This window comes from Carcharodon carcharias, chromosome 4 (assembly GCF_017639515.1).
Source record: "Carcharodon carcharias isolate sCarCar2 chromosome 4, sCarCar2.pri, whole genome shotgun sequence".
In the NCBI taxonomy this organism is placed as follows: Eukaryota; Metazoa; Chordata; class Chondrichthyes; order Lamniformes; family Lamnidae; genus Carcharodon; species Carcharodon carcharias.
Window position 1 is genome coordinate 99,386,840 of NC_054470.1, and position 12,234 is coordinate 99,399,073.

The 12,234-nt window shown below is 42.5% G+C and overlaps 1 protein-coding gene across 1 annotated transcript; it reads left to right on the forward strand.

Moving 5' to 3' along the window:
* Positions 1-3,009: 3,009 nt before the first annotated feature.
* LOC121276859 (relaxin-3-like) lies at positions 3,010-11,886 on the forward strand. The gene is made up of 3 exons (XM_041185432.1): positions 3,010-3,062; positions 8,809-8,920; positions 11,538-11,886. The coding sequence occupies exons 2-3, from the start codon at positions 8,815-8,817 to the stop codon at positions 11,882-11,884; spliced, it is 453 nt and encodes a 150-aa protein (XP_041041366.1). The 5' UTR covers positions 3,010-3,062; positions 8,809-8,814; the 3' UTR covers positions 11,885-11,886.
* Positions 11,887-12,234: the final 348 nt, after the last annotated feature.

Below are 12,234 nucleotides of genomic sequence, written 5' to 3' on the forward strand. Positions count from 1 at the left end.
CAAGTTTCTAACACATGCCCCAGTCCCTCTGAACCATGTCCCCAACACCTTCAGGCTATCTGACCTCACAGTGAACGGGATAAAGCGTCAGTCAGCCGAGTCCCCAAAGAACATAGCCTCCCCCTTGTCACAAATTACCTTGACACCTGAGGCCACTTCGAATTGATTGCAGATGTTCATCAGGCTGCACACCCACAGCAGATCCGAACGAAAGACGGTGACATCATTCATGTAGAGGGAGGCTTTGACCTCAGTGCCTCCACTACCTGGGATCATCACTCCTCTTATGTCCGGATCCTTCCTGATGGACTCAGTAATGGGGTCTATGCAACACACAAACAGGAGAGGGGACAGAGGTCAGAACTGCCTGACTTCAGATTTCATTGAAAAGCTTTCTGATTCCCACTCATTGATTAAAACTGTGCTACAGATGTTTGTGTAGTAAAGTTGGATCCAAATGAAGATTCCCTCCCCAAACCCCATTTTGGAGAGCACAACCACCATGTAGGTATGTGATACTCTGTCAAAGGCCTTCTCCAGGTCCAGATTGATGAGGTAGATGTCCACACCTCTGTCCTGTACATCGACAATCCTTAAAAGCACGAGGCTGTCAGAGATCTTCCTGCCAGGTACAGCGTAGGTCTGGTCAGGGTGATCACCAACTCCAGGGCAGACTTGAACCAACTGGCGTTGACCTTGGACAGAATTGTATTGTCCACGTTCAACATTGAAATGGGTCACCAATTTCTAATTTCCTCCCTTCCCCCCTTCCACTAGTAGATGAGGGTGATGATGCCTTTCCTCACGGATTCTGACACGCTGTTGGCCAGAAGCATACATTTCCAGTGGGACTAGGCCGGTCCAATCCCATTGAGCTGAATACAACTCAGCCATTGCTTCTGGGAGCTTTTCCTTTCTCAAAGGGCTCAAGGGCCTTAGTTAGTTCATCCAGAGATAGCAGTTTGTCCAGACTGTCTCGTGTATTGTCGTCTAAGACCTCCGTGATAGAGGACAAGAAGAACTGGGAGGCCATGCTGTCTGTGGACGTCATGTCATACAATCCGGCATAAGAGGATTTCCTGATCCTCAAAATGTCAGATTGCGATGACTTTACCGAGCCGTCTTCTTTCTTCCAGTCCTGCTGGAAGTGTATGCTTCAGGCTGCTGATCACAGGGCTTTTTCTCTGTACTTTTTGGAGGAAGGAACGTGAGCACTTCTCATCCTGCCACACGAAACAAAATGGACTTTGGACCAGAACATGATCTTGGAGGCCTTCAAGGCAAAGATCAAGGCTTGCTGGCTCTTCACCTCTTGGATTTCCTCCTTGACATTGACTACCAAACTTGGCAGACTCTGCCAACACAGTCAAGTCTGTGTGGCCTTCTACTAAAGGGGTTGCTGCTGCACAAAGGGAGGTGCTAACAAGTGCACAATTCAGTATACTGGTGATCATCAGGAAGGTGCATAGGTAGGAGGAAGCAGTTCTTGAAGCTAATAATTGGCACAATGCATAAATATGAATGGCATTGCAGCCCCCTAACTGCTGCCCCTTTCAACACACTGTGGCTAGTGTGAAAATTTCCATGACCATCATAGAAAGGTATGCAAGCAGCTTTGAAAATAATACCAATTCAATGACAGCACAGGCCCTCATGGCAGAGTTTGTTGAGTTAGTTTTTACATTTCTCATGAATTCATGCTACACACATTTCCCTTGCAATATCGCCTATTGAACAGGACAGCTGAACGCCTCATCCAAATGAAATCATTGAGAGGCACTTGAATATACATCATTGATGCCATGGGATCTACTCACCCAGACATCAGTGAACATGATGAAGTAGGGGCCAGGCCAGGAGCTAGGGAAGGCCATGCCTCCAATGGATTATGCTGTTGTCTCTATCACAAGCATGCCAGTTTGCCAAGCACTCCTAATGACTTTGCATGTGCCAGAAAGTGGGCAAGAGTTACCTGCCTCACACCTATGGCAAGGCAGCCTATAGGAGCCCTACTCACAGAGGTTGCAAGTTGCCTCAGCTGCCAGCCATCTTACAGTCTCCAGCCATCTTACAGCCTCCAGCCATAGCTGAAAGGAAAAACCAAGTTAGGCCATCAAACTTGAACACATACATTCCTCTCAATTCATAAATGCTCCACATTTTGCAATCTAAACTAGATTGCCAAAGGAGGTACAGTGTCTGTACAATAATTTTATCTACAATAGGGAAAGGCATAGAGTATAGAGTTGCATGTGCAGTGGTAGGTTTGATAGTGGTGCCTTGTGATTTATGATGAAAAGTTGCTGATAGGACTGGAAATGGCACAAATGTCTATGAGACAATTGAAAAACATTGTCTTGTATAATGTTCTGCAGATTGGATCTTGCTAAATTTGTTTATAGCTCTTCTGGTCCCTCAGAGTCAATCATAACAGCACTGTTAGCTGCCTCTTTGAAAGGGACCAATTTCTCTTACATATTTCTACAAATCCCTCATCATTTGAACTATATTTATGAAATGTTCAGTCCAGTTAAGCTTCTGGTCTGGATGTTGATGGTAAGACCTCACCAAATATGGCATTGTTAAAGATTAAGTAAAATGATTGGTCATTGCCCATAATTTATGTGGCATAAATATTATCAGCCACTTTTTAGCCCATGTCTGACTGTTGTCCTGGTGCAGTCCAGCACAAGCTCTGTTGTCAGAAGAATTGTGAATGGAGCCTCTGTAGAATCATTGACAGAGTGCCCCATTCATGAAGGGAAAGTCATTGAGAAGTAGCTGAATATATGTCATGGGCGTTTCCCTGCAGCTTCCAACAACCACTTTCATTTGTGTCAGTTCTGATTCCAGCCACAGGAAGCTTGACAACCATTGGCTACAGTTGTACTGGGGCTCCTTGGTGCCATACTCAGTCAGATGCTGCCTTGATATCAAGAACAGCTACTCTCACCTTTCCTCTGGCATTCAACTTTGGAGCACATGACTGGATTAATTCTGTGAAAAGGTCTGGAGCATAGTGGTTCTAGCAGATCCCAAACTGAGTATCAGTGCAGTTACTGGTGAGTAGGTATCACTTGATTGTAGACTTATTGTTTCATTCTATCACTTTCTTCAGTGTAGGAAAGACGCTGATAGGGTACTAATTGGCTAAGTTTAGTATGTCCAGCTCTGTGCGGATAGGGTGTACCTGGGGACTTTTTCTTATTGTTAGATATATGCTAATGTGATACTTGTACTGAACCAGCTTTGTTTGGGCAGCAGTTGGTTGTGGTGCACAGGTCTTAACTGGAATGTTTTCAGAGTCCGTTGCCTTCATTGCATCCACTGCATTTTGCCTTTCCTTAATGCCATGCCCAGAATCTGTGATGGTAGGAACCTCAGAAAGAGGTCGAATTAGATTGTCCACTCGGCAGTTTTGGCTACAAAACTACAAAAGACTGTTAGAAACATTTCAGGTCTATATCTTACACTGATGCTGGGCTTTGGTGCTATTAAGGATGGAAATGTTCATCGAGCCTTTTCTTTATGCCAGTTGACTTTTTAAATTGATTTATTGCATGTAGATATTGCTAGCAAGGACATAATGTACATCACCCATTGCCGTTGAAAAGGTGCTGATGAGCAAAAGGTGCAGATGAGCATCCTTGCTGGATAGTTGCAACCCACGTGGTGAAGCTCCCACAATGATGTTAGGTAGGGAGTTTCAGGCTTTTGATCCTGCAACAGTGAAGAAAGAGTGATATATTTCCAGACCAGGATGGCATGTGACTAGGATTGAAATGTGCAGGTGACAGCGCTCCCATGCACCCACTCCCCCTGCGTTTCTTGTTGGCAGGGGTCATGGGTTTGGGAGGTGCTTTCAAAGAAGCCTCGGTGAGTTGGTGCAGTGCATCTTGTAAATGGTACACCCTGCAGTCATGTTGCACCATGGTGAACAGAGGAAATATTTAAGGCAGTGAATAAGGTCTGTTTCACCCAGAATTCTTGATGGATGGGAAAAAGATACACAAACTCTTTCCGGTACAGGAATCAGCAGAAATGGTACCCGGCTGGGTGATGGGGGACATGTTCTATTCAGGAAGAAGGAAGAAACCTGTTAACTGAGAGTCAAAAGACAGTGAAAGGCATTGACTCTTACGATAAAATCACCTATAGTTTAGCTGTTTAACTGTTTCCTTCCTCCTGACCAGACCTCCAATGCAACTTCTGATTCCTCGCTCTTCATGTTCTACCCTGACCTCTGCTCTCCTGATCTGGCTCTGAGCTGTCTCAAACTTTATCTACCTACACTCTCTCCCTGATCTGCTTTCCTGGATGAGGTCTGCAAGTCTAGTCACAAAACATAGTGGGATTTACCATAGTCAACTTCAGGCACCATTTCCTCAAAGAAGTAAATGTTGTCAAACAGGATCTAACCCTTGTGAATCTATGTTAGCCGCTGCTAAACATTTGCTGCCATTAATTGCTGATCTTAGATCGCCACTGATCTGTGCTTCCTGTGTTCTTGACATAAAATTTTGTTCACAGAGTTAAAAGGTAAGAAGGAGGTGTCAGCTGTGGCTCAGTTTGTAGCACTTGTACTCTAAGCCATAAGGTTCTAGGTTCAAATCCTGCTCTCAGGACTTGAGTGTGTAAAAATCAAGGCTGATGCTCCATTGCAGCAATGAGGAATGGCTGTATACTTGGAGCTGCTGTCTTTCAGGCAAGCTGTTAACCTGAGGTCTCTGTTCAGGGATATAAAGGTTCCCATTGTGCTATTCCAAAGTAAGAGTATGGGAGTAATCCCTGGTGTCCTGGCTAATGTCTGTCCCTCAGATTACATCACACAAGAAAAAATTGGTTATCTGGCTGTTATCACATTGTTAACTGTGTTCCTTTACAAATGTTGGTGGGATACAGATGTTAGCTTGTGATGCCAATACAGCTGAAGAAGAGGCAAGCTGCTTGTATTGTGAGAATAATCTTTTTGAGAACTTAAACTCACTGCTGCCTTCATTTTTACTTCCTGTTTTACACCTCCATAAAGCTCAACTTTAACTGTCTCTGAGCCTTCTCGATCTAAAGCACTTTTGGGGGCTCTCGAACCTTAAGGCCAGCCCCGACCTGTTCTCTTCCATCTGCTGCTTTTAGTATTTTGTACTTATTCTTTGGTCTCTGAATGTCTCTTCACTTTCTTTGTATTCCCAATCTTTACAGTTTCTCATTCCTATACTTCTCTTTGATTACATTATACGCTTTTGCTGCATCCTGCATTCACCCATATCTTTATATCAGCCACTCAGCAGATGGGAATTAAACTCCAATATATCTCCTGAATCTACTAGACTTCCTAATTTCAATCTGGCCTTAAGTGATTAATCAACACCTCCAACTGAATTAATCAACACCTCCAATGGTTCTTATTTCTATCTCTTCACCCATCATCTCCAAACTGATTGGTCCTGTTCTTGATGTTCAGTTGGCTGCAGATACTCACATTTTCTTTAAGTGCATTCCACTGCTGCATCATGGCCCATTGGCTCCGGTATCTGCATAAGAAAATCCATAAATCTCTACTCTGCTTGCATAGTTCAACTTTTACCTATGTGTCTTCCTTGGTTGCTGCTCTGGACCCAAGCCAACTACTCACATCAGCTATCTCTGGCAATTCCTGAACCCCACTCACCTGTCTCCCTTCACCCTATCATTCCAAGTTCTATCTCCTCTGCCTGATCTCTACCCCCTCTGCATTTGCTCTGCCTGCCCTTTCTTCTTCTGCTACCCAAGGCTTCTTTCCTCCATGATCAAAACTCCATGTACCTCTCTCAACATTCTCAATTAGGGCCATTGTGGTGCCTTCCACTGCCTGTCCATGAATAGCAACTGCAACTGCCATACCCTCTACTCTCATCAATCATACCATCTAGTGCGCTTTCTTAGGATTTACCTTATCTACAAACACCTTCCTGCCTCTTACAATGGATCAATAATTCCCATCACTCTCCAGAATAGTTGCCCACTTGCAAACAAGGCCTTTGGCTTATTCTGGATGATTACATTCATTAACTGAAGCAGGGCTCACAGTCAAACCTTTTTCACTTAATAATATACCTTTCTCGGGTTGTGTGAGCATTGTGTGTTTGAGCAGAAAGACCCCAAGCCAGCCTGAACCTCAGCCTCATCTATTCAGGAGGATTGAATTCTTGCCACTTGTCTCACCAGGAAAGGCCTCAAGTAACTCCTGGAGATAGTGGGGAGATCAATAGAAAGGGTGAGAATGTGCTCTCGATGATTTCAGTTTTCAACTTACCTTGTCACCTTTTCCACCATCTTTTGTTTATTTCATTGCATTTGAAGTGTAAGTTGCTTCATTTGAGTTGCTTGAACCTGTTTATTTGGTGCCTTATTTGTGGGCTATTGGGATCCAATTGGTTACACAACAATGTGATCAACTGTTCTCTGAATGATTGTATTTTCTAATTGTTTTGTCAACTGCGTTTTATGTTTGAGTGGACAAGTGAGATTTTAACCTCAATTCACGTGACTCAGTGGAGTGAGAAAGACCAGGAATGTGGAATTTAGCCACAATGATGTGTTTGGGCCATAGCTACAGGAATTTTCGTAAATATTTTATTAAATTCTCAATTTAATGGACCCCACTTCACAATGAGACATACGAGGTGCACGTGCCACTTGGCAATGAATTGGGAGTAGGCTGGGGAGGGCGGGGGGTGGGGTGGCAGGCTTGGTGAAATCCTTTAGCCTATATGAAATCTGGAAGTTGGGGTTTTTCCATATGCTGTGGAGTTTTAACTTCTGGTCTTGATGGGTGCAACAAATTAGTCCTGACAGATTTGCTGCCCTGAAATCAGCCTGATTGATAGGCTTGCCTTCCAGGAACGCAGGGGGCACTGTGAAGACCAGTTAGGCCGAAGCTCTCATTCCATAGTGTCTAACATTGATTCTGGGGAGGTCCAGTTCCAGGGGACCGGGTGTGGCATTGGGGGATTCTAATGGGTGGGTGACTGTGGGGGCGAGAGGAAGCTTTGCTGCTCCTCCTGGCCCACAAGGACAGCTGCAAAGGCACTTGCCTTCTCCGTGTGGCCATTATCGCCTTGATGCAGCATTTGCTTTCCCAAGGCCTGGGAAACCCAGTCAGCCACAGCCAAACCTGCAAATCTGAGACTGCCAGCCTCATTAACATGTTGAAAATGCCAGTGCACCTCCTCAGAGTGGATCAGCTGCCTGCCCTTTGCTTCCCAGCAGGAACTGGGAAGCAAGGCTTGCTGATTCCCTAAGATATTTTGTCCATTTAAAATCCATAGTGCCCATCATCTGCTCCAATCCCACCTGCTCATCCATGTTAAAACTTTCCAGTTAGTTTCAGGACATGAAAATGCAAATAAAGATTAATAAAGCCACAAAAATGCAAACAGTCCTTTGGATTTTATAAATAATAGCATTGAGTACAAGAACAAATAATAATGAATTTCTACTAGCATTATTTATGCCACAGAGTACTGAGTAGAGTTTTGACTTCCCTCTTATTTCAAGGATATTAAAGTCATTGAGATTATGCAGCATTGATACAATCGCACAATGTTAGGCATAGAAACTATGAGGAGAGATTCGGGGTACAGAGACTGCTGCTGATGGAATAGAGAACTGCAGGCATATAACACATTTTTAAAATTAAAGAGTTTTTTTCATAGTGAACATTTGCTCTGCATCGGGAGCCAGTGATAAGAGAGAGACATCAATTTAAAATTGTCACTGAGATTGGGGAGACAAGTTAGAGACCACTGTATAATTTGAGGGGAACAATGTGATATATATATATATATGAAACAGAGACACACACAGAGTTCTGGGGGCAGTTGTGCACTGGGATCAGCTGGGGAATGTTGGAGCAGAGACTGGAAGCCGAAGATCGGTAACGATTGTATTGAATGGTGGAGGAGACGGGGTGCCGATCTGGTGTAGAACTGCTCCTGTTTCTTAAAAGTAAGTTTTTGTTTATGCTCCTGTTTCCTAATGCTCTTATATTCTCATGTAAAGCTGGAATAGACACAGTGGAACAAATAGTATTAATAAGTACCAACTTAAAGCACATTTACCAACAGTCATATGGTTAAAAAGGCCACTAGCCGATTGACAACAAATGGTTAAACCACAATATAGAAAATCAATTTTAGTGATAACAGATTCATAGGGAGGGGAACAGAACAGGGAAAACAAAGAGAGAGCAATGGGAAAAACAGTCCGAATAAAAGTTTAGCTCAAATGCTGAGACTAAGATGAAAGCTGAGGAATCCGCAATGAAGAAATTGAGGGAGAAAATGTAGTGGAAAATATTTAACGTGAGGTAAACATTTCAAAGAATTTCGATTAAAACTATGGACAAAAGTGTTAAATGAAAACCAGAAAAAATGACAAAGTGTATGGAGGATGAGAGGAGACAAATGTATTGCTGTTCGATGCACTTATTCAATCATTCCACAAATTGTAAATATGATAAGGATCCGGGGGGAGTGTCTCATCTGAAACTATGCAAGATTCTCCATGAGAAATAGGTGGGACAAGTGATTTAAAAAAAAACAAAAGCTGCGATGAGTTAGAGCAAAGGAGTAAAAACAGTATATAAGGGGAGAGAGATCCGGCAAAAAGAAGACAACAGGGAGAGAGTCAGAACAATATAGACATCTCACCAAAAGCCTGAGTACCAGTGAGGCAGGGGAACACTCGTGAGCTGAGATGAAGTGTCTAGTGTGTGTTCTGGTAATCAACCTGCTCCTTACCTCCTTTCCCACTCCTATATTATCCCAGTCTTTAATGAGTGCAGAACCAGGAATCAAAGTGTGCGGTCGGGAGTTCATCCGAGCCATCATCGATACCTGTGGGGGTTCTCGTTGGAAGAGGCTCCTCAATAACCAGAATGGTGAGTATTCAAAAAACAATATCCCTTTGCTGTGCCCCTGTTCAAAAAGTTGGCCGTAAGCATCATTGCAATCGAGATCTCTTAATGCCATTTATGGAGTCTCCCATTGAGTTAATAATAGTGTTATTAGTTAGGCTATTGTAATTGGAATCACCATCTTATTTATCTAAGGGACCCAATCTTCAAAATGATAGTGAGTATGAAAACAGCGAATGAGAAAATGTTTATGCCAACTTTATTTACGATTCGGTGGCCCTCTTGTGGGGACAATATACCTGTTATAACCATATTATTACCATATCTGATGATGTAAAGAGTGTGTAGACTGCTGCCATGTGGACAAGGGTGAGTACAAATGCTGGAAACACAGAGCGGCTCAGGTGACTTCTGAAAGAGATGTTAACATGAGGCTTGTTATCAGCACAGTTATTGTCAGGAGGGGACAGCTGGCTTTCAAATGCTGTCTAGCCTGATATTCATTTCCAGCACTGTCAGTCCTTTTTCAGATTCTACAGCACTGATGAGGGCTTTCTGGGTGGGGAGAGTTGGGTGCAGTCCTGTCAGTCAGCAGTGACTGTTTATTTGGAGTCACAGCATTTACCAAACAGCAAAGTTTCCTTGATCATGGTGTAGGACTTTTCCTGGGTAAATCAATCAGCAAATGTCCTGATCACATTTTAGTGGAATCTGCTAGTGTTTTGACATGATAGCGGCATATTTTAATTTAGTGTGAACTTTATTTAGTAAATTCTACACCTTTCCGATAAACATTTTAAGATTACAAAGCCTTATTGTGGCTTCACATTGTCACTATACTGCAACTACGAACCACAGGATTGAACCTGGAAAGTGTGATGCAAAACTGAAGGCCAGAATTGGACCGCTGACTTTGAAGTAATGTTAGCAGATAAAATTCTGACGGCAAGGGTGACTCATTGCCAATACTGAAAAGATCCAAATCTCAGTTTGAGGAGGCATAGAGTACACTGCTAGGACCTGGTCAAATTCCACCTGACAGAGTTATACCACACCTGGAGTGCAGCTCAAACCTTCCAAGGATGGTTTCATAGCATGAAAGGAATGAAGACATTTGCCCATCATGCTTGTGCTGGCTCTTTGAAAGAGTGCCCTTCCTCTCCCATATGTAAACCTCCAGCTACATCAACTGTCTCACACCTGTTGCCTTTGATATACTGGCGAGTTGGATGGGTCACCCAACTCCTGAGTTATATTTCCAGTTTGAAGGTGCTGTGTATCTATGTGTCTCTATATTTTCACAGAATGGTTACAGCACAGAAGAAGACACACGCAAGGTGTGAAAATAATAGTTAAAGGCAGATCTGTAATTTGAAACAGGAATCTGAATGGCCAATAGTGTGGAGATGTTAATTTAAAATGCTATAAACTTGTAAACCACTGCTTTATTGCGCTAACAATTCCCCTTTGAGGCAGTGGGAGGAGAGGTGGGAAATGCCAGGAGAACAGCTCTATGATTAAGCTGCTGGTAGAGCAGTGAGTGTACGCATGTAGAAGTGTGGAAAGAGAATATCACCCACCTGACAACATTCCAGCATGACAGCCCTGAACATTGAGAATGGTGACAGATAATGCAATCCCTGATCCATAGTGATTACAATGCAGCAAACTTAATATTGGTAATTATCAATGTTCCACTTCCATTAAACAGCACTGGCATCACCACATTTGTTGTCAGACCTGGTGAGTTTTTCCAGCATTTTATGTTTTTACTTCAGATTTCCAGCATCCTCAGAATTTTGCTTTAAACACTGGGATGGCATCACTTTGTCTAACTTCTTTTCTGCTATATTTTCTTTCCTATTCAGTATCCTGGCAATAATAAGAAGGAATGGTTTGAGATATTTGAAGGACTAGGCTGAGAAAAGGTTACAAACTGGATTGGAAAAATTGTTGAAACAAAGAAATTCCTGGTATGGATCCAGAATCTGAAGTGCACGACCTGAATGCCAGGATTAGTGACTGACTTCAATTCAGCAGGCAGCGACTAGAAACAGTTTGACTGTATCTAATGCAGTAAAATAGAGCAGAATTTCCACCTGCCAAGCAGGGGTTCAAACCTTTTAAATCAAAACTACAAACATGAAATTCCCATTGGCAGGGGTGGGGATAGTCAGGGAATGACGGGGAGCAAAGAAAGGGCTATCTTCTAAGATTAAGAAAATATTTACTTGCCAATAGACTGCAATGTTTATCCAAACATATGTTAGAATGGATAGACTCTCTCATGAAGTTGCTCCTCTTGAGATTTGGTGTTCCACTGACTGGAATTTACCAAATTTTATATAACAACTGCAGTGTAACACAATTGTTTAACCAAACATTAATGGTCACTTTGAGATGGTTGTCAATTATTTCTCTGACTATACAGCAATGTACATTTAATCGACTATGTTTGTGTAGTCAAAATACAATGCAGCCCAATTACGCAAGTGACTTTTGAAAGTCCAAGGGCCGTTTCTCTGCCCTAGACAGAGGAGAGGAGGAGATGGCCATCTACAACTAGAATAGAGTGAACGATATAAATTCAATTTCATTAGTCTGGTACATAGTCACAGATGGAATTGTATTCCTGTTTTAGATCCCTTCCAGACCTCAGCTGATAAAGGCGACTTCAAGGAGATGGACAGCATGAAGAACCTTCAGAGAATGTTTGGCAATGACAGGAACCAAGAAGTTGATCTATCTTTTGTGGAGCAAGTGATCGATGAGTATTACAACCAGCACAATCAGTTACCGAAGGATTTCATTGAGTACCTCCGCCAGATTGATGGAGGCAGCAATAATGACCCCGCATCTGCATCATCACAGATGCAGCATCTACCCTGGGCCAGATCCTTCAGGAAGAAAAGGGCAACAAAACCAGGATTGTCAACCAATTGCTGCTATTACGGCTGCACCAAAAAAGATATCAGCATTCTTTGCTGAAAACTGTACATCTTTATAGATTATTCTATACACTTGGACTCTGTTTCAGTGAGATTTTAAACCATTAGTCTATTAAACATCTCACAAATGTGGAATAAGGTAAATGTAATTTACCTGTAATTTCTCGTATGGTCTATGTGACAGGCTTGTGTTCTTCATGCTGAATCTCTTCAAACCAATTAAATAAAATGCAGCTGTAAAGGTTTCAACTCAATTTCTCAAGACAATTTTTTTTTGTGAATAGTTTATTTAATTCATTCAAAATATTGAAACTTATCTCCCACTGAACACTGCCCACTAACACCTATGCACAAACTCTAAAAATGAGATTCTAAAACTATCTAATCTAG

Bases quoted from the DNA above. Each gene is read 5' to 3' on its own strand.
- LOC121276859 (XM_041185432.1), top strand. From the start codon at position 8,815: ATGAGTGCAGAACCAGGAATCAAAGTGTGCGGTCGGGAGTTCATCCGA. The intron at 8,921-11,537 runs GTGAGTATTCAA...TTCCTGTTTTAG, and splicing joins GCTCCTCAATAACCAGAATG to ATCCCTTCCAGACCTCAGCT.